The following is a 23,628-nucleotide window of genomic DNA, read 5'->3' on the forward strand; positions in this document are numbered from 1 at the left end:
GAATGTTTCACAGCAAGGTTTTCAACTAAAGTGGTGTGCTTGAAGGGAGACGGCACACAAGGATGTTAAGTTGCAGGTGAGCAAGAGCTTCCACCAGAACCCACTGGAATTTCTGAAGTTGCAAGTCATGCTATACCCAGAATAGCATATTTCTTGTGTTCGCTGCCCAGTAATAAGTTTAAAAATATGGTAGATTCAGGCCACCCGGGCATTTTGGTTTCATGAGATGATTTGATTAGTTAATTTCAACTTATTCTTTATAAAAGATGAAATATTCTTCTGCAAAGCGATTAAAAAAAGATTTTGGGATAGTAAGGCACAGAAATGTACGCAGAACGTTCATTTTGATAACATTCATCCTTCCGATTAAAGAGAGAGGGAGAAATCTCCAAGATATGAATAGAGACTTAATTAACAGAATTATGGCTAATGTTGGCTTTAAACAAGTCAGGATGTTTACAGTTCACCTGTCCTGGACTAATTAAAACCATTGCTAACAACATTGAATGGAAAGTTTGATTATGACATCTGAGTGGACGATGCATTCAATGGGAACAACTCACTTTCATAAAAGTGCACTTTGTATCCTGTGAAACAACTAAAGGATTGTAGAATTGAAAGGGTTTGAGGAATTGAAGTAAGAGGATTAGATAAAAATAAAAGATTGTCTGCATTTAGGGAAACCTTCTGCACAGTACCTGCACGGATTATACCAGTGACCTGAGCTCTGGAGCGTAGGGCGATAGCGAGGGGCTCGATGGCTATCACAAGTTATAGTGGAGAGAGGATTTTTGAATTTGGCACAAATCGATGAGCCATCTATGCTTGCAAAGACTCATTTAACTCTCCATCATGACAACCTCAACTATTACCAGTTCACCTACTTACAGTGGACTGTTTCAAAACAGTTTAACTTGTATATTCTATAACCTTTTCACTTTTGATTTACCCCTGTCCCAGCGTGTGTTGCAGCCATCAAAAGCAAAAAATCTGTTTATAGTTACAAAATACACTTAAGGTTGGTCAGTGAAAACATTGGAAATCTTCTCTCTGTACTTTTGTCAGTTAAATAAAGGTTAAAGAATGAACAAATCACAGATTCTTGATTTCCCAACTTTTTTGGGGTTATACAATGCTTTAATAAAGAACAGTCATGTGGGAATGGAAGAAATGGTCAATAATGAAATGGGTAATTCAAGAATATGTTTGATGGACTTTCTATTTCAATATATTTTAAAATGTAATTTATCCTTGTGATCAAAGTGAATTTTCAGCATCATTACTCCAGTCTTCAGTGTCACATGATCCTTCAGAAATCATTACATAGAACTGTGATATATTTCCCAGGATTCTTTTTTAAATAGAAAGCTTGAAAGAACAGAATTTGTTTGTAATAGAAATTATTTGTCAATTATTTGAAACACTATGTCTTTATTTACACTTTTGATTGAATGCATAAATTCTGATTATGAAATATTACTGACCTCAGACTTTTTTATTCTCCACACTAGAGGTGCTATATTTAAAAACAGTTTTCGTAAGTAGCCTATGTAAGTCTTTGTGTTGTCTGAAGCATAGACAGTATATAAAGGTCTGAAGGCCAGTGAGAAGACAAACCTGACACGTGATTTCCCCCTGCTTGCCACCACAGCACATTGCGCCCCCAGTGGCCTAAAGCTGACACTACATGAGGTTTCCACATGTTGCCCGTCCAGACCACAATAACCTCCAGGGCATCTTAGCATGTTGCATCTTGCATGTGATGTTGGGTAACGGGGCTTGACTTATTTGGTGTGTTTTAAATGATCCTGAATGTGTTCAGGTCTGGGTTTTGTGCAGGCCAGTCAAGATCTTCCACACAGATTATCAAAATCATTTCTGTATGGACTATATCTTATTATTACACTGAAGGAGTGGATTCTGGAATGCACTGCTGCTTCAATGTATATGTAATGAGTGATTATAATCAATGTATTAATCAATATGTTTCCTTCTAAATATCAAATGAGTTGAATGACTTCTCTGAAGATTTTACTTTACCAGTGTGATTACTGAAATGTTCTTTTCATGTATTCTTTAATGTCTGTATTTGATATCTAATTGCAGTAACAGTGCTTGCACATTCAGCCCGGCTTCAAGAAATGAAATATGGATTTGAGAATATGTTTGAGAAAGGTCTTCAACATGTTAAAACATATAGAGGTCATTGAAGCCAATAGTTTAAGGGACCATTTCTTTGTTAAAGCCTTACTTTCCAGTTAGACTTAAGTGTCGCTCTCCTTCAGAGTAAGAACATATTATCTCGATGTTTTGAGAAAACTCTCCTGTTTATGGTTAGAGCCTGGCCAAATCCAACCTTGGAAAAGCTGTGTGTCGGTGTGTGTGTGTTAGTCTTCTTGGTTACAGGTTAAGGAACCACTGGCATTATTGGAGATTGACTGAGTTGTTGTTCTGGACATGCTGGCGCCCAGCAATGCAGATCTGAGAACTGGAAGGTCAACACGTGCCTGACTTCAGGGTCCGAGTGGCAGCCGCATAATCAATGGAGATATGCCTCAGTCTATCTGTATATGTGTGGGAAATTATGTTTATCTATTTCTTAGCCAATCAGAAACTGCAACCTGAAGCAAGGGACGTAGCTTAGACCTTGGTGAAGAGTATAACTGCTGTGTGTGTGTGTGTGTGTGTGTGTGGTGTAGGGTATAACTGCTGTGATCTTTGTAACTGTAAGCGGGGCGGCCTACGGGTTCTGACTCCGGGTCTTCTTTCAAACATCTGGTCCTTGGGTCCTAAACTGTTACCCCCTAACAACACACACACACACACACACACATATTCAGGATTCATTGATGAACAAAAAGTTGAAAAGAACAGCATTTATTCAAAATAGAAATCTTTTTCTGACAATTGAAATCCTCACTCTCAGTTTTTATTAATTTAACACATCCTTGCTGAATAAAAGTATTAATTTCTTTCAAAAAAAGAAAGCACTTTTTTATCACTGGTACTGTATATTGTTACAAATTATTTCTCTTTTATATACGTTTTTTAATAAATATTAGTGCTTTTGATTCTTAAAAATTTATTTAGAAGACTCAATAAACAAAACGATGCTGTATCGCCGCGTTTGATTGGTTGATCTTAGCTTGACGTCAGATCCTGTGAATGCGGGCCAATGGCGGCATAGGAAGCGACCACAGAGAGCGTTGTTCGACTGTAATGAATACGCTCTCATTCATATTTTCTCTCAGCAGGGAGATTTTTGTTGAATGCACATTTACTTTTTGCAGGGATAAACGCTATCCCGCAACCGGGATAATAAGGGATCGACTCCGACGCGGAAACAGCGGTTAAGCGTCGTTATGTATCGCGGTTCTAGGCCGCACAGAGGCGGCTATCATCCTCCGCCGTCTCGCGGTTTCGGGCCTCGTCCCGTGCCCGGACCAGGCCACCCTTCTGACCGGGGACACCACGCTCCTCCGGACCCGTATCGGCGCTCTTCCCCGCGGAGGAGATACTCCCCTGGAGCAAGAGATCCGCCCGATGAATATAGAGGAGCGCGGCCACAAAGAGGCTATGGGGTATGAAGAGAAACTAAACACTGCAGTAATGCAACTTACTCTGTGGTAGTGCCTTGTTTTACACCGACAACACTATAAAGTGGTCGTTTTTCTACCATGTTTTTCGTATGTACATTACGGTAACATCATGTGGTTCTGTGGAGTACCACGCATACGTAAATAGCATGTGAAAATGGAAATAAAGTACTATCGTAGTGCCCTCGCATTCCGTTATGTAACGTTACTTGTCGTGTACCAATAACAAAGTACGTTGGTGCCATGCGTTTATAGAACGAATGCAATAATGATGATATTCTTTGAAGTGTCATATAAACACTGGTATTATTATACCATCATAATATTGACATCTGATATCAGTGGTGTACCATGGTAAAACTGTGCATGTGTGCCTTGCTTCTTGAGAGCAGTCAGAGTCTACCATTTATTTAATAATTATGTCCAGTAAAGTGAAAAGTCCAGTAAATATTTTGTTTGTTTATTTGATTTATTCCATGTGTGAGTTAGGTATGTTATCTTTTTCCTGAACAGAGGTACAGTCCATCGCCTCCTCGTGGTCTCCCCGCTGATCACAGTCTGGTCATAACTGTGGGCAATGAGCTGAACCATCCATCAGGCTATAAAGGGGCAGAGGCTCCTTATGTGCGGTAAGAGATGCAACCTAGTGATCAAACTATATGTTGACTGCTAAGGCTGGAATACACTACATGTACACTGCATGCACAAAAATCATAAATTGATTTTAAAACACTAGGGTCATTCCATTTCAAATCTACCAAATTTCAAAAACTTTTTTTTTTTCCCAAAGAAAGATTCAAAAGTGTCATAAAATAATCCCATGCAAATTGTGTCATAATATTCCAAGTGTTCTGAAGGTGCACGTAGGGTTTGACGAGAAACAAACGGAAAAGATAATTTACTACGCGAAATCCTTGACCTCGCCGTTGCAGGCCCGTACACACTCGCGAGCGCGCAGCAATTCACGCCAGTGCGCCCAGGAAAGGTTTTTATTTTTTACATTGACCGGATTTCAGCTATAATAAATTTTAATAAATCAAGCCCTACAGTATAAACCTCATATCTGTTGTGCTCCGGTCGTCAGACAGTCAGAATGGCAGTTCTTGCGTGAACGTTAAGAGCAAATAATATTGGCTTATAGGCCTATATAATAAAGGCAATGTATAATTCTTTTCTTTTTGTATTGGCATTTAAAGAGATTTAATTTACAGCTATTTAATAATTTAAATATTGATGCATTTTATTTATAATTAATTTAAGCACTTGGGTATGGCTGCCCGTGCGGCACAAACACCCGTGGCTTACATTTATTTATTTATTTATTTATTTATTTATTTATTTATTGTGAGGGCGATCGCTGTGTCTATAATGAGCTGGGGTTTGTGTCACCCTGTGCTCACCTGGAGTTTGAAGTCCCGCTGTGGATGCAGTTTGTAGCATGTTATCCACCTCTGCATCATCCCGATGACCTCCATGCACCTTCCCAGCAGTTCGGCACACTCTAACGCTGGCTTTGGTGCGCTGCAAACTCCAGGTCACGACTCGCACGAGTGTTGCTTCACTACAGAGGAAGCCATTGTAGGTTTTAGCTTTCGTTGCTTGCTTGAACGGCCTCCGACCTTAGATCTTGTCTCTCCTCTTACACTTTTGTCATCCTTTAGCTGCTCCAGTGTTTTGGCGATTTCTCTGTAGGCTCTACACACACGTTTGATAGCTATTGTTCGTATGCACCGTCTTGTTGGACATATGGCCAGTAAGGCACAAAGTCAATTGAATCTGTGATGAGACCCACCTCAGCGCAGTCTCCTGAAGAACTAGGTCAAGAGAATGGTTGGCACAGTGGATGAAGAGGGACTCTCGGCATGTTTTTCTAAGCCATGACCAACCGGAAACCGTCCTGACATGTTAGAAGATCCATCGAAACGATGTCCATGGAGATATTTATGATGTCGATGTCCATGGAGATGCCCAATAAGGATGTTCAGTCTGAGAAAAACATCTTTGATGCACTTGAACAGGGGTCTGGAGCACTGTAAAATCCAAGGAATTCAGAGTGAATGTCCAAGTTCTCGTCCAAATACTGCATTGCTCGATTGTACTGGAGTCTGTCGTTCCATCAGCTGTGAGTCCATAGTACGGACTATATGTGGCACGGGATACAATCTCGCGTTGAATAGCACTGGCATGCGGTTGAATGACTTCATTCTGGATTGTGTCCGAGAGCCAGTTATCTCTCCTCTGAATCCACTCTCTCTCTCTTGGATGGTTGTAGGTACGTTCAAGCATCAGGTCATGCAAAATGCCAAAATGGTCATGTCACCCGCTTCTTTCCGAGGAAGGACGCTTACCTGAACATTAGCTTCAAAACATGCCTTGCTGTGTCTTGAGTTTGGCAGGCGTCAGATAAAATGCCAGTAACTGGGGTGTTTTGTAGAGCAGCGTTGTTGTTTTTTCTATTTATTTTTTTGAATGGCATCACAATGAAAGTTTAGACTTTTCATGCTCGTTGAATTTTTCTGTGGCTTTCCGTCAGTTTGTAAACCCTCCCTTGACAAAACTGCTGTCAAACCTTACACTGTGTTCATTGATGAGACGTTTCTCCACTGCTTTCACAGACTGAAACATACAACGCGATCACCTTCCTCAATATAATGCAGCCACGTCCATTTAAAAAAAAAAACAGTTTGCATTGAATGAACGAGAAAGCATCTCTTTTCCATACTGTCTTCCAGGAAAAATGAAGTTGGTTGGTTGGTGTGGAGGGATTGCCTCGACCAAAACTACGTTAACGCTAGCATTAGATCCACCAGCTTTTTTCTGGGGCTCCACACATGGCAGCATCATTATTTTAATTTTATAAGGATATTGGTTGGTCAGTGACTGTTCAAAAATGGGGAAAAGCACTTCTTGTATTGTTTGCTCTAAGTTTGCTTGCCTGTAACTCAAGAAGTATTTAAGATATCTTAATATTCTTTTATAATTTGTTTTTAACAAAGTTCTTTTGGCATCTTCATTTTAAAGTGAATTCAGTGTGGTTCAATCACAGAGATATTGGAGATCTTAATGTGGCTCCATGAGTAAATGGTAAATTGTACACATGTTCAGTGGCCAAAAACCAAATGTGGTTCACTTTGCATACAGCTGATTAAAAAAAAAATTTTTTTAAAGAGAAATATCTGAACAACAAATATTTTTGAAACTAGAAATCTTTTTTTTCTATCATAGAACATAGAACATACTTGTCTGAGTGCCATAAATATTGTTTTTCTGCATGTCTGTCACTTAAAAAGTAATAGATATCTCAGTATGATTTTTAGATTCTGGCTTAAACTTTCCTTTTGAAATCTTAATTTTAAACAAAAAAAGTAAAAAGTACAAAGTAAAAGCTGTTTGAAGAGTTACCTACATTTGGTTTTTTGGACCATTAAAAATGGTCAAATTTAACAATCTGAACATGGAGTCGCATTGGGATCTCCATATCTATGGTCTTAAACCATATAGGACCTTAAAAATGAAGATTCCAAAAGAAGTTTATTAATGAGTCTCTACTAGAAGGATATTAAGATATCTTTAATACTATGAGTTACAGTCATGCAAACTTTAGGAAAATAATATTAATCTGTTATTTAAAGAATATTAAATCTGGGCATTGTACACTAATGCCTGGCTCACACTACAGGAGTTTTAGGCCCGATTTCCCCCTCCCGAGAATCGGAGAAAAAATCTTGTCGAGGACCTTGAACGGTTCCGATGTTCGGCGCAGATTATCTGGTAATGTGAGGTGTTCACAGATCGAATCTTGCACCTTCCGATCTGCTCTCACACAAATCGGGCTCGCCGCGATCATATCAAACATGTTTGATATTTAAGATTTTAAATCGGGATGAGCAAGTCTGTGATTACGTCAGTGCTGTCAAAATAGCCAGGAAACAAGTAGGGCTGTCGTGCTGAAGGAATTTCCCTTGAGATAATTTTGAGTGACTCAACTCGATATGCGTTTTTATCTCCATTTATTTATTTAAGTGTTACGCTGTGGTCAGCAGGCACAAAGACGAGTACATGTTCAGTAATGAAACCGAAAGTAAAAAGCGCGTTAAAACGAAGTGGATTAAAATGAAGATACAACACGTCAAAATAAGGGTCGGGGGTCCACATAATATAATAAACACAACATAAACATGACAATGATGTTAGACCATTGTTATATAACAGTTAATTCCTTGAATCTCACTTTACGAGAGGCTTTCTGCTGATATTTTTACCAGTATTGACATTGAAAGTCTCTGCGCATTAGAGACTATCACTCAGTCATTAAACTGTTCATTCAACGGAAATGTAAAAATGCGGATGCATTCACAGATAGGTGCTAGATGTAATGAAACAAGCTGTTAATTATTTTAATATTTAATTTAAACTTTGAGCTCCACTTTACAAGACTCTGAGCAGGACAACGCTGAAGCTGATGCGTCACTCCATGATCAACGCCGGCATTGATTTATTGTATTGACCAGCGCTGACGCCATTCATGAGAAATATCCTTAAAAGGATGATTTTTGAAAGATTTCGCTTTCCTTGGTCAGGGCTACCTTTTCACCAATATGACTTGATATGAAGGCACACCCGTCGTTTTGGGCGGCCAGGGGGCTGTGCCCGCCCCCAAAAATGCTTGTTTTTTTGTGCTATTTGTTAAAATATGATGTAATTTTTTTCCATTTAGGCTATGTTGATTATGAAAAGTGAACAGCACGAGTAAGATATGATGTGCAATGTATCGGGAGACATAGAGTGGGTCAGACATGATTTTGACCACTTCATTACGTTTTGCTTTGTAGAAAGCCTTTCTTTAAAGTGAATTTCGTTTTGTATAAATTGTTTCTTAATTTATATAATTTTTTTATCAACCAATTGCCTGTATTTAATAAATAGGAAGCAAATATAGCAGACAATAATCATGCAACATGACATAGAGGCGCCTGCGCTGTCACTTGCATTGCTCGTGAACTGGAGCGCATCTCATCATAAATTAACCGAAACTCAGTGTATGCCTCACAGACATGAGAAATACATCGAATCTTGAAATGTCTTTAAACGAAACAATTCAAAACGAAACAATTCAAAACGAAAAGAAATAGGCTACTCTCTGATTATGTAATCCATGTGCATTTCTCTCTATATAGGCGCGTTCACTACGGAGATGGCGATCGTCAACTTCATCTTTGCAGCCGACAGAAAACACTAGTTTATTAATAAAATCAATGCACGCGTCACCGGATTTACAAATGCACATCTAGCTTGTTGCACGCTTGTTGTCGAAATAACGAGATATTATGTTGAAATAACATTATTAGCCTAATAATAATAAATCTTTAATCAATATTTGATTGAATGCTGAATGTTGTGCTTGGTCAATTTAATCAAATTAATACTTTAATTGTGACAATTAAAATAATTGAATATTAAATATTAAGTGGCCAATTTTTGTAATAGTATGGGCTCGGGTAGGGTCGGGCTTGATTTTTTTTTGGGCCCGATCTAAGCTCTTAACTCAAAGTACCGGTTGGTTCAAAGTTTCTGTGCGTGTGTATGTGCGTGTGTGTATGTGCGTGTGTGTGTGTGTGTCTCATGAGACATGGCATGCCATGGCAATGCATGTCCCATATGTTTCCATGCTTTTCCACTTCAGATCTGCTGCGTGAGATCACGTGAGGCGCTTCCTCTGGCACGATAATCTTAATCACATTTTGTAGTGTGTGGTGCACCGCGATTTTCAAACCTTGTAGTGTGAGCATGTTTAAAATTTGAGGGACGAAAATCTGCAAAGATTCTCCTTAAGTGTGTGCTGCAACCAGATTTCAAAATCGGTTAGGTTTTTAACTCCTGTAGTGTGAGCCAGGCTTAAATGACAGTACACTAAAAGGATCACATACTAAAATACTTTCACGTCATTCCGAACACACACAACTCGCACAGAAACATGCATTGACAAATGTAAACAATATGTATTCTAACATCAGCTCAAAATATCAAAAAATCTGAGTCTGTGCTCTTCATACTCTATACTCAGGCTGGCCATTATCTGCACAGCAAATAGGTAAAAAAATTTATAAAAAACCTGGGCAAAGGTCATGTAGTGTATTCCAGCCTTTCTCTGCCTGTTTTGAAAATGAAAACTGTCAATTAATAGAAATGTTTGAAAATCTTCCAACAGTCTTTTCAATGAATATTGCACATTTTGTGTTGTCATATTTGTAAATAATATTTTAAGAAAATGTAATTTTCTCTCTTAGCAATTAAATTGTATGTTGTATTTGGAACCCTACTCTCCAGGTATTGGCATCGCCATCGGGCTTACACATTTTTTGATACAAGTCTTTTTGTTCACATAATGCTAGAATGTGATGGAGGTGTAAATCCATTTGGTCTGTAATAAAATAAAATACAACAATAATGCAACAAATTGAATTTCAGAAACAATTTGCCTTCCTGCCTATTTAAAAAAAATTGAAAATTTTCTCAAATTTTGCTTACATGGAGCAGCTCTTTTATTTTTCCTCTACATCCTATTCAAAGTCAGTATAGGCAGCGTAAACTCTAGTGCAGGGGTTCTCAACTCTGGCCCAAAAGATCCACTTTCCTGCAGAGTTTTGCTCCAAAACCCTAATAAAACACACCTGAACAAGCTAATCAAGGTCTCCAGGTCCTGCTAGAAAGCTACATGCCGGTGAGTTTGATCAGGGTTGGAGCTTAACTCTGCAGGAAAGTGGATCTCGAGAGCCTGAGGTTGCCCACCCCTGCCTGGATTATTCAATACCACAGCGCTTGAAGCAATCATGTGTAATTATGGAAATATGTTTACTTGAGCCCAAAGACCCAAAGAATATGAAATTGTTTGATTTGTACTTCAGTTGCATTTTTATGATGTGATGATTTCTGTTGACAGGGATTATGGTGCTGGAGAATCACACTATAATAAACCCTATTACTCTCCACGAAGATCAAGCCACGATGGACACAGCGATAGGGGTTCGAGGAGGCGCAGTGTTAGTCGCGGCCGGAGCAGGGGCAGGAGTCGCAGTCCTGGCTACGCGCGCAGCAAAAGTCGACCGCGCAGCCGGAGTCGGAGCTACAGTCGCGGCAGGAGTCCCGAACGAGCGAAGAGCCGTGCGCGTAGCAAGAGCAGAACCCGTGCGAGGAGCTACAGCAGAAGTAGAAGCAGAAGCAGAAGCGGAAGTCGTGGTCGCAATAAGAGTAGAGCCAGGAGCAGGGCAAGGAGCAAGAGCCGGCCACGAAGCCGCAGCCGGGAAAGGAGTCGAAGCAGGGCGAGAAGCAGAGCAAGGAGTCATGCTAGGAGCCGCAGTGTCAGTCGTAGTGGTAGCAGTAGCAGCAGCGGCTCCAGCAGGAGTCGTCCCAGCAGCGTCAACAAGAGAGTCAAGTCAGGTAATTTTAGGCAGCAAGAGGAGGACTTTACTGAGCTTGAGAAGGCTCGGAGACGCAAGGAAATTCAGGATATGCTTGTGAAGCCGGCAAAGTCAATTTTGAAGAAAAGAATGGATTCCTCCGAGACGGATTCTCCCATGCTAGTGCAGGTAACTACCTCTCATTATGTCTTGGGAAATTATTATTTGACAGTGAAAATGTACAGGTCACATTTAAATCAAAAGCTATTATTGTTTAATATGAATTCTTCACATTAGGTATTGCAGTCTCAATTTAAGAGACTCAAGCCAGAAACACACAAGATGTGCATGATTAGAAAGCTTAAGCACTAGGGATGAACTGATATGTAAGTTCTGGACGCTGATGATAATTGTTTTCTTGTTATGGCTGATAATAAAATTAATCTAAATAAAGTAAAAATGTAATTAAAAAAAACTAAAAGAAGCAGGGTTCGTACAAGGTGCTTAAAGAAGTACTTGAATTTTACTTTTTGACATTTAAGTCATGGAAAACCCTTGAAAACAGCCATATTTATGAAGAGGTACTTAAAAAGTGCTTTTACTTAAAATACAATATATATTTTTTAAATAAAAACAAAAAATACAATATTTTCAGGCAAAATTAACACTGCAGCCTGTCTGATAATACGAAGTACGGCAACATTATAATATAAAATATTATTTATTCAACAATAATATCCATTATAAACTTTGTATTTAATATATATTATTAAATACGTTGTAAGTTGTATTTTGGATACCTTATATCTGTAATTTGAGTTTTAAAAATCCTTAAAATATGCTAAAGATAATCCGATATCTCGGATTGTAGTCCTTGAAAACCAAAAAAGTAGTGCTTAAAAAATCTGTTATAATTTCTTTTTACAGTATCTGTACGAACCCTGAAGAAGTAATTATTAATGCTACAAGTGAATCATGGGGTCACAACATTAACAATTTAGTATGAAAAATGGACATTCATTGGAGAATTGTTTTTAATTATTTAAGTGAGTATTAAATGATGGAAGGGATAATCTAAATGTTAAAACAAGAATGAGTATGAACGGTTAAAAGTCGTTTGAAAACCGATATGGTATGGATATATTGTGGAGCATCTCTGCTGAAGATTCATAGTGGTGATGGTTATCTTCAAATATCTGTGGTTGACCTGAAAGAGAAAACTATTTATGCTAATTGAGGCAATTGCAAGTCTGCAGAAGTTAGATCTGCAAAATTAAGAGGCGGTCATCCTACACCTTCATTGTATTCACTTTCAATTATATGTATGTGAATGTGGGAGGCAGGAAACCAAGTTTTGTGAAATCTGCCCTGCAAATTTGTATTGCATGAAGACACGTGACCAATAGCTTGACTTCTTAGCTGAAGTAAAAGAAAGCAAACTGTAAATCTGCAGGATTGCAGTAAAGCGGAGTGGATTGCTTATTATACATCCCAAACATAAAAATAAAATGTTTTTTAAAAAGCCACAGACTGTGGCATGTGTCTGTAGAAAATTTCCGTGTTTCAAAGTCTAGTGTGACCATGGCTTTAGTTGACATTAAGTTGGCTTTACTCTTTGAAAGTAAAGAAAGATTTAATGATGATGCTTTAATCAATGTATTTCAGAATAGTGATTCTCCTCGAAGAAATCCAGACGGTGGTCTTTCACATGAGGCAGAACAGCTTCTCTGTGCACTTTCCAAAACCATGGATCCAGACTTGTTTGCATCCATGCTGGGGAAAACTTCTGATGGTAATGTTCTTGAAGAGCTGATTGGCAAGCTCCAGCCAGGTGGAGAGGGTGGAAGTGACTTGCTCTTCCCTCACGAGAAAGGAAGACAGAAGTCAGAACTCACAGAGTTGCTTGGAATGATAGCAGGGGCAGTCCATTCTCAGAAAAAGAGTCTAACAGATATTGAAGATGAAGAGAAATTTCTCTATGGAGATGAAGAGGGTGATGAGGTGAAACCTGCTAAGGAGGTTCCAGCAGATTCCAGCTTTCCAGACACAAGTTTCCCACAGTCTTGTGATATTCAGAGAAGAGAACATGGCTCTGCACCATACACTTATGGCCATACTGCAGAAAATGTGACGAGCCATTCGCAGAGAGACAACAGGCACCGTTCCTCGGCCACACCTGAGATACATGCCAAGGAAGAACCTGAGGACTTCCCACCTGGAGTTGGGCCACAGGATGTCAAGGTGAGGAAGGAGGTTGAGGAATATGAAAAGATACAAGATTTGCTGAAAACAATTGGCTTAGACCTGGGTGTGGCCGAAATAAGCAAGATGGCCGCCAGGACGCAAGAGCGCCTCCACGGTGCCGCCCCTGCAAAGAAGACACCAGCTGGCCGGCAGTCGGATAGAAAGCACCGGAGCCGTAGTAGGAGTTACAGCAGCAGCAGTGGAAGCAGCAGGAGCTCCAGTCGCAGTCGGAGTAGCAGCAGAAGCAGGGGAAGCCGAAGCCGAAGTAGCAGTTTCAATCGCGCTTCAAAACAGAGCCGGAAAAAGCAAGTTTCTCCAGAACAAAGATCTCCACGTTCACATAGTCAGAACAAGAAAGAGGTTCAACCTGCCGTCACAGAAAGCAGATGGCCTACGACACCCACTGTGGGTCCTGCAACACAGGCATATCCTTCCCAACCCAGCCTCCCGGCACATCAGGTGCCCCCATACCCACCCCCACGGGGAGTAATGCCACCTGACTTCCCTCCACACGGTTACGATGCATATGGCAATTATGTTCCATATATGCCCCCGGGATGGCCGATGTACCCACCTCCAGGTATGCCAGTACCTCCTCCCAGTCCAATGGATCCCTACAGCCTACCTACCTTTGAGCGACCCTTTCTTAAAGTGATTAAAGCTGGGACAAGTGAGAGTAAAAACGACAATAAAAAAGGTAAGTTACCTTCAAAATTAGTCACCTTAATTTTTATATATATAGCGCTTTTAACAATACAGATTGTACTCTGCCTCTTCACAAGAAGTTGCTTGAATGAGTAGTTCATAGTAAAATTCGAATTCTGCCATTATGTACTCACCTTCATGCCATTCCAAACCGTATGCTGTTCAGGGCTCAAGACTGTGACCAAATGGTCGCATTTTATGGGCCTTTTTCTTGCCGGTGCGAGTCAATTGTTGCACTGACCTTCACATTGCCCAACTAATAAGAACTGCCTTTTATGTTGCATATGAAAAAGATCAAATGGCAAAAAAAAAAAAGCTGAGCGAAACCTAACTACTCGTTTGAGTTGCGCAGCGCGGGCAGTTTATCAGCTCAGACCAATAATAGACAGTGCAGTACCTGCGAGCTCAGGACAGGTACTCTCGGGACGATCTTGATCTTGCGACACTGTTACTACACAGTGAGACACAGTGAGGAAGCGTTTGAATTTGACCTATAATTGTCTATTATAAACCATATCAGATCATACAGTGCTGACCAGGAGAAACATTGTGCCATGAACAAACAAGTTATAGAAGGCTTTTCAGTCCACAAATCACCAACATTCATCATGGATTTAACGAAGCAATGCTAACTGCAACCATGGTATTGTGGCAGAAATAGTCTAATGTATACATTATTCATTTCAGGGTTTGTACCACCTTTTGAGAATGAAATTCAAGCACTTTTCAAGGACTTTCAAGTGCTTCACATTTTTTCCAGCACTTAAAAGCTCCAAATATTACCTAATTTAAATGTTATTTTTAATGAGATGACCAACAATAAAAATAAAATGTTCTCTATAAAAATTTGGTTTTTACATGTTACTGTTAAGTAAATTTTATCTGCATTCCAACTCAAGCTCAGTGCTTTATTTTCAAATGTGCATTTCCAAGAAATAAACATGTAATATTAGTTACTGCACTTATTAATGCAAAACAATTGTCATTTTATGATTAAATTACCTTTATGATTAAACCCCTCCCAGAGCTACCAAATCAGGTGCTGGCGCCACCATCTGTAGAACTTAGTGGCGCCGGTGATACTGCTCTCAAATGTTAGTCTGGAGCCCTTTTATTGGTTCAGTGGATACATTTTTGAAGAATCGTCTCACTTGTCTTATTCTGTACAATGACTGTGCATAGTGACCATGTCTGTCAAGCTAATAAATTATCACAAATGCACCATAAAGCAGTTCTTATCTATATGTTGTAGGCCATCTGATAACTTTGTGTGAGAAACAACATAATTTAAAGTCATTGTTCTCTGAAAATAAAAATTTTAAGTTATTTTCTGAAAATCTTCTAGTCTACTGCACCTCTCAATTCTGATTTTCTGTCCAGCATATTTTACTTGGCATATTGCGTTTGCTTAGAACAAATGCAAGAAGCAAAAGGTTTGGGTTACGATTCCGTTTCTGCTTATCGGTTCCAATTCTTATTGATTCCTAATTTCGATTCCAATAAGGTATTTAAAAAAAAAAAACATATACCTTATTGGACCTTAAACGTATACCTTACTTTTTTTATTTTATTATTATTATTTTTTACAAAAATGCGATTGAAATAAACAGTGTTTTAACATTTTCAGGTATTCAGGTACAGAAACTGTAATCAAATGTAAAATAACACCTCACTTTATGAATAAAATATACATTACAAATATAGTTACAAAAATTCAGTCAAAAACAGAGAGTGAATTTTCTCTGTCTTTTGTTGTTTGATTACGGTTATTATAGAGACGGCAGCAGGATTATTATTAGGCTGTTATACATGCGTTTGTCAATTGTTCACGTTCACTTAAAGATATTACTAGCATTGAAAGCACTTCTGAAAGATACTTATAGCATTGAAAGCATACCCTCCCTGCAAATCACTGTCCAAAGCCACGCCTCCTCCGAAACACATGAATGCGCACAGACCAGAAGCAAGACGACCAGAGACAATGTTATTGGATTACATCACGTGTCATTCACATGTGAGAGAACTTTACAGTATAGTGAGTAACTGTAATACAATAACGAACGTAAAAATGAAATTAGATTCAAGTCTTGGTTGTGTAGTTATCAAAACGTGTCAGTGTGCTGTGTAATAGTATTTCTTGCATGCCAGGGTTTCCACGATGAGAGTCTGCTTGGCTCTGAGGATGTCGCAGATTTCTTTTCGTAGATCGTGTGCCGGTGCCACTTGTTTTCGGTTCAGAAGGAAAGTTAGGTTGTTGCTGTTTGCCTGCCACTCTGTGTGCACCACGTTCGTGAAACGTGTTGATGACGTAGGGCTGTGACGGTGGCAGTTTTTTCCCCCCGGCGGTGGCACAGTGGTTGGGGGGTGTAAATTAAACATTATACCAGCACTAAAACATAACCTGAAACTGTTATAATATCTATCTAACTAAATAAAAACATTTGTAATCTGACTTTCAGCTGATAAAAGTTCTTTGTTCTTTAGTCCCTTCCAGAAATAACCATTACATTACATGTAACATAACATGTCTTTATTTTACATGTCATAAATTCAACATCACTGAGCCCAAAAGCAGCAGGCATCATGCTGATAACTTTTTTTTGAAACAGTTCTGACCAAGTCCAACTAAAATCCAACAAAATAAACAATAAATAAATATACAACAACATGAAATGTTGTCTTATAGCCTATATTAAATCAAAAAATCATATTTTTTTAGAAAGGATGGGAGTTAAAACCACCACAGCAGGCAACAAGTTGATCAATTCTGTTAAATAAAAATTTTAATTGACCGAATTATCCATTTGTTTTCTGACAGGGAACACATAGAACGAATCACCAGTCCACATTTTGATTGACAGCCATCACAACCTAGTGACCGTGTTTGCTCCTTTCTTTTCAAACATTGGATAGAATTTATAAAACGGCTGTTGTATTATACTTCTGACGAAGCGCTGTTAAATGTAGGTGAAAAACTACGCCGCAAAAAGAATAAATAATGCTTTCTTAAAAAGGCAAAAGAACGCATGCACGTTTTCTTAAAGGGTAACTCGCCAAAATGCGACCTAGGGTCTTTTTGTTAATGCAGACTATGCAGTGTTACTTTACATTGAAGTATTATGGGTTAAAAAATGAAAACAATATTTATGGGGCCAGTGACATTTTTTTGACAGGACAAGTAAAAATGTGAACCACTGATCCGACCGGGCCAGAAGGAAAAATCCTTCGCATTTTAGCCCTGGTTATGGGAAAAAGTGAAGTGAAAATTCTTCAAAAATGTCTCCTTTTTTGTGTTGCATAGAAGACATAAGTCATGGTTTCAGAATGACATGTTGGTGAGCAAATGATGAGAGATTTTTAGGTGATTTAGACTTAGGACATCACAGTTAAACTAACATGATTTGATGATCCTTTCAGCACCTTCTAAATTGGATCCTGTGGCCTCTAAAGCGATCACCACTGACATTAAGATGAAAGAAATGGAAGATAAGAATACCGCCAGCGAAAAACAAAAGGTAATTCCCATGAAATTTGAAGGAACTATTGCATTTGTAAGGTTGGGAATCAAGAACTATTTCTTTTTTTTGTTCTTTTTTTTTTTACTTTCTTTGATCAGAAGCAAAATTGTTAAATACCTCATGATTCACATCTCTGTTTTTTTTGTTGTTGTTTTTGCTGATGAATATATTTAAGGTCTAAATAAAATTTCAATCTTAGGTCATTGAAGAGCTTGAAAAACTAAAAAAGGAAAAAATATTCCGACATAAGAGAAAAGAAAATCTTTTAAAGGATGTGGAGACATTGAGAAAGCAGCAAGGTATTTCCCTCTAAGTGCAAATTGGAAGTGTTTTCTTTATAATATTTAAGGGCTCATTGTATTATACAGTGTTTGATTTGATCCTTTAGGGGAGCTTCTTCGTAAGAAGCGAAGGGAGAAGGATGGACACAAGGACCCTCTTCTTAAAGAGCTCGGTCAGCTCCAAGAGGATGCGATGGCCCAAATCTCTAAGTTGCGTACTGAACAGAGAGAGGCAGATCAAAAACATGAAGAGCTGGTCAAAGTTGCACTTATTCTCGGTATAGACTACAAAGACTCGAAGATCTCTGGGGACTATGTGCAGCAGCCCCCTCAGAGTAAGAAGGATCCGACCAGAAGCCCAGAGAAATCAGGGGCCAAAACCAGCACCTCTTACACTAAGGTAGAGTTGCTAATTCTGTTATAGGAAAGGTACTTGCACTTGATTGGCTTTTTCATAGTCAAGTCTTATGGTGTGTTCAAATCATGTCGGAAAGATCGTATTTGATCGCACATGAACTCCAAAAGTCGTAAATACAAGTGGGAAGCTTTGGATTTTCTTTGAGTCCCGGGGTCTGTTCTTCGTACCTCGCTTAATACATACGAGATGATTTGACAGATGCCAGATCTTCTAATCGTGCTAAGTCTGAGATTACTGCGTGTTCTTGTGTTCATTAGTAAGGGCAGATATATCGATACTCGAAACCATGATCAGTAATGCAGTGATTGGCTGGCGGCAGCAACATAATGACATCATACTAAAACAGAACATCACACACCTGACGAAAAACTTGCCAAATTTCTAGACCTTTTTAAGGAAACAGCCAAGCCACCAAATGACAAAAGTTATAATAGATAAATGAGCGCGTTCTGTTTGTTACATGATTTCCAATTATTTACATTTCATGATTTCTAGTATTTGTACATGCTTTACATTTTTGTTGTACATGCATTGTGGTAATTAGCCATTCATTTAATTTTACCTGTGAAGCTAATTTGTTATGTGACTACAGTAATGAGTCAAGAACATTTTGAAAGTTGAAAAAGTTATTGGCATCAAGCCACTCCCATAATACCCGTCACCGTTCAGATTAATGCATGGCGTAGACATTGAGTATGAGATTATGAGTAAAACTGCCTGTCTCTATATTATGATACACAACATTATAATATTATTTTCAAATAAATTTTTATATAATTAGGCTATTTTAAATTATTATAGTCCCTGGTTCGTAAGGGTGCTCTTGTAAGAAAGTAGCAGTGGCTGGGACAGACTTAAGTATCCCCTCCGCTTAAAGATGCAATCTAATCCTGTTTACATTAAATAAGCCTGTTCCCGAGCAGGTTTGAGCTTATGGACCTGATGCTAGGACAGCAACTCCAGGATGAGCTTCGAAGAATCTAATAATCCTGGATCATGTCAAATCGTCAACAATGAAATCCAGCTAATTGAGTAATCCACGTATGAAAAACAGGCCCCTGGTCTTAACGAGCGGGCGGGGGGGGGGGGTCTTCTTAGATACATTTAAAACAAAAAAGCAAAACACACCTGATGCGCATTCTTTGTTCTTTACTTTCTAGAAGTAGGCTAGAGTTTAAAAACCTTGCTGTATTTTTGTGTAGTTAATTAAGAGAAAGTACACCGCCACCTTGCTGCAATGCAAGTGACTCGAACGCACTTTCAAACTTGTAAATACAAACTTCCCAGGAGCAGTTGAATGCACCATTAGGCTGCCAATTAAAAAATTATCTCAAGTGGCATTTAATTCTTGACAGTGATTAAAAAATTAAACATTTAAGCAATTTTTAATCATATTTGCAAGTCAGTAAATTTTTCCTCAAGTTTTAGCGTTAAAGAAGTGGTTCCCATCCCTGGTCCTAGCACTGCACATTTATGGGCGTTTTTCCACTGGGTTCGTTTGCTGCGGTCCGAACCCGAGTGCGCTAGTTCCCGGCGCCCCCCGCAGCGTTGGTCTGGTTTCACACTCAATTAGTTGTATCGAACCCAGGTGCGTTTGCAGTGATCTTACGTCATCGCAAACGCACACGGAAAACGCATGGAGAATACAACTCGACTGAGCATAGCTGTAATTTGTCTGTTTTTTTGGTGCTATTACGCACAACATAGTGAGAGACAACTACGTTTATGTTCATTACATGGTGTAATTCAGCACATATCCAGGGGCCGTGTTTCTGCTGCTCGCAGAAGATTTTTCACTGATGCGACAGTGATACGCATGCGCGGGATACTATACTTCCTGGACAAGCACGCACCCGAGTCCGTGTTGCTTGCACATTAACGCGAACCGCGCCGCGGTTCGGGAGCAACCGAGCTCAGACCACCTCCTCCAGGTAGTCTCGGGTTCAGTACTCTAGTGCGCACCCGGGTCCGATGACAGCGTTCACATTAGCGATTTTTCATGCGAACCGTGCCCCGGTCCGCACTAAACTGCCAGTGTGAAAGCGCCCTATGTCTCTCTATTTGAGGTTTACTAATGAGCTGATGAGTTGCATCAGGTGTGTTTGATTAGAGAGACGTAAAATGTGCTGTGTTGGGGGGGGGGGGGGGGGGGGGGTACTCCAGGACCAGGATTGGGAAACACTGCCCAAAAGAAATAATTTAAAAGAAAAATGTATATATTTAAAATAATTAAACTAAAGAAAGTATTTAAAATAATGTTCAGATGAGATGAAGACTCCTGTCATATCAGTAGCCTGTTCAAGGCCGTTTTACTTTACATAGCGCAGAGGTCTTCAACCCTGCTCCTGGAGGGTCACTGTCCTGCAGAGTTTAGTGCCAACCCTAATCAAACACACTTGAATCAGCTCATCAAGCTCTTCAGGATCACTTGAAAATACAAACGCATGTGTGCTGAAGCAGGTTGGAACTAAACTCTGCAGGACAGTGGCCTTATTGAAGACCTCTGACATAGAGGCTCATGAGGCCGAAATGTATTTGGTAATTGTTTTCACAGATGCTTTTTAGTCCAGTGGTTCTCAAACTTTTCCGGACAAGTACCACCTTTGATCAAATCAAACCATCCAAATAGCACATAGTCACTGGGCAAATCTTTTTGAGTGCTAGGTTAAGGACTAGATAATGCCATATTTTGATTAAGATAGGCCTATTCCTGATCTATCGTGCTGCATGCCTTTACAGATCTGTGGAAGGAGCCTGAGAAGTAACATTTAAAAACATGCATACGCCATAATAGCAAATTTTAGAATGGATTACAATATGCATACACTGACATGTAACATTGGTATCAAAGCTTGCCTTTAGTTTTAGCACCTAAATGCTTACTTTGAGAGTAAACAGAACAACATGCTGCCTTTTTATTGCTCTTTATAGCACATAGAATAAAATGTGTAGCCTGAGAGTGGTCAACACCACACCAATTTGCATCCCGCCTATGCATTGGAGTCCTAGATGCACAAAGCTATGTTTAAATTATATATGACTAAATGACTAACAGGATGATGTCGAGGATTTTGTGCAGAAATAATCCTGAGCATCATTGATAAAAAACGTACCTTCTAAAATGTGTGGTCAGTACCACCGTTCCCTATACACAAGAGTATGTGCGAGCGTGCACTTAAAAGCTATTTCAATACCCAGCATATTGATAGTGGCTCCTTGATCCCTGCAAAGTACATAATTGCAAGAGAAAGCAAAAGCATTGAAATGTATTTTTTTACTCCCATCTCGTATTTTTCTTCCGTTACCATGTCCCTTTAGAGCAAGCATGGGCAAACTCGGTTCTGGAGGGCCGCTTTCCTGCAGAGTTTAGCTCCAAACCTAAACAAACACCTGAAACAGCTAATCAATGTCTTCAGGATTACTAGAAGGCTACAGTCAGGTGAGTTTTATCAGGGTTGGAGCTAAACTCTGCAGAACAGTGGCCCTCCAGGACCGAGTTTGCCCATCCCTGCTTTAGAGGCTCAGTAGAAAGCCTAATTTCCTTTCTGAACATAATATTCGGCTTCAGGCACATCCCTGGTTTAATAATAGTAACTTTACAGATTTGTGTACCACCTGAGGTACTTTGTGTACCGCTGGTGGTATCATAGCATACCACAATTTGAAAACCACTGTTTTACTCCTTATAGTGTAATTTACCTGGAATCATATCTGAGACTTTCTTGTGTTTATGTTGCAAACATAGTGTGGAGGGGGGGAAATCATCTATTTGTCTGATATTGACTAAGTTAATGATGTTAACTACGATTTCTGTTTTGAGGGGTTACTCCAAGGTAGAAATAATGCTTTTAAAGAGTTAGTTCACCCAAAAATGAAAATTCTGTCAGTAATTACTCACCCTCATGTTGTTCCAGCCCTGTAAGTCGTTCATCTTCGGAACACAAATTAAGATATTTTTAATTAAATCTGAGAGCTGGATCACTCCCTCCATAGGCTTCTAAGGCATTTTAACTTGCTGGCCCAGAAAATGTATTAAAGACATCGTTAATATAGTCCAAGTGACCACAGTGGCTCAATCTTAAGTTTATCAAGCGACGAGAATACTTTTTGTGCGCAAAAAACAACAAAAATAACTACTTTATTCCACTTCATTTCCTTCTCTCTGGGCCTCAAGTTTTTTCACGTAGTATAACTGCGCAGCGCTTCTGTGTTGTACGTCACACGCATCACACACATGACCAGCGTCGGCCAATAGAGAGCCTACGTGTGACGTGCGCAGTTATACTACGTGAAAAAACTCGAGGACTATATTAACGATGTCTTTAATACATTTTCTGGGCCAGCAAGTTATAATGCCTTAGAAGCCTATGGAGGAGTGAGACAGCTCTCAGATTTAATAAAAAATATCTTAATTTGTGTACCGAAGATGAACGAAGGTCTTATGGGGTTGGAACAACATGAGGGTGAGTAATTACTGACAGAATTTTCATTTTTGGGTGAACTAACCCTTTAACTCTTGCTAAATAATTACACTGGTCTAAAACATAACTGTTTGGAGATAAGCGCTGCTGGAATATTGTAATTCTGACACAGGACATCAACATATTCTGTAATATTGGATCAATGCATCAATTTGAGGGATGTTATTTCTATAGCATAGGCTTGTCTACTCATAGCTGGTAGATAATTATTTCTTTAATTTGCATGCAACCAGTTATAACTACTCCCTATACCTATACTATATAATGGTGATCAGAAATATTGATTTTAAGATAAATGTTTTCCTTATCTTTTTTTTTCTGCTACAGCAAATAAATTAATTAATTTCTCAAAAATCGAAAGATGTTCACTGCAAAAGTGTATTGAAATCTTGAAAATTCTTGTCCTTTTTTTGCATTGGTGATTTTTGACTAATTTAATTTGTTATATAATATAAAAGACGTTTCGATGGCTTTTTAAAACCATTTATTTTACAATAGTCAATTAAATTCAAGTAGTAAACCCATTGGGTGACTTCTCCCCGACTGGAAACAGATGGCCTATTTTGCAAAGGTAAGTGTCTTATGACAAACTTTAATGATTGACAATTAGGATTTGAAGTGTTATATTCATTTCTTTGAAAAGCTTCTGCTCATTCTTTTAAACTTGGGTTCCTCGAGTATTTGATTCATTTTTTTTCTTCTTTATTTTATTGCTTGCTTAGTGACTTATGCATTTTTTTTTTACTACCTAAAATAATTTAGGTAGCCTCCTCAAAAGCAAGAGCCTCTCCTGAAAAACCCAAGTCATCTCCTCAGTTGAGCAGCCATTCCCTGGACGCTGCTGAGCAGTTTGAGTACTACGATGCGGGAAACCACTGGTGTAAAAACTGCAATGTTACCAGTGGTTCAATGTTTGATTATTTCATGCATTTGCACAGCAAAACCCATAGGAAGGTATGTGTGCTCATATATATGTTATGATATCTGT

The 23,628-nt window shown here is 39.0% G+C and overlaps 1 protein-coding gene across 1 annotated transcript in view; it reads left to right on the forward strand.

Moving 5' to 3' along the window:
- LOC309486911 (uncharacterized protein) overlaps positions 1 to 23,628 on the forward strand; it is a 65,693-nt gene that overhangs the window by 37,861 nt on the left and 4,204 nt on the right. Inside the window, exons 20-27 of the mRNA XM_082154378.1 lie at positions 3,301 to 3,581; positions 4,110 to 4,225; positions 10,537 to 11,182; positions 12,659 to 13,934; positions 17,360 to 17,457; positions 17,660 to 17,759; positions 17,849 to 18,141; positions 23,403 to 23,594. Coding sequence (XP_082010504.1) covers positions 3,301 to 3,581; positions 4,110 to 4,225; positions 10,537 to 11,182; positions 12,659 to 13,934; positions 17,360 to 17,457; positions 17,660 to 17,759; positions 17,849 to 18,141; positions 23,403 to 23,594 — 3,002 coding nt within the window. The remainder of the gene's footprint in view (positions 1 to 3,300; positions 3,582 to 4,109; positions 4,226 to 10,536; positions 11,183 to 12,658; positions 13,935 to 17,359; positions 17,458 to 17,659; positions 17,760 to 17,848; positions 18,142 to 23,402; positions 23,595 to 23,628) is intronic.

The sequence above is a fragment of the Leuciscus leuciscus genome, assembly GCF_965113295.1.
Source record: "Leuciscus leuciscus genome assembly, chromosome: 22".
NCBI classification, from domain to species: Eukaryota; Metazoa; Chordata; class Actinopteri; order Cypriniformes; family Leuciscidae; genus Leuciscus; species Leuciscus leuciscus.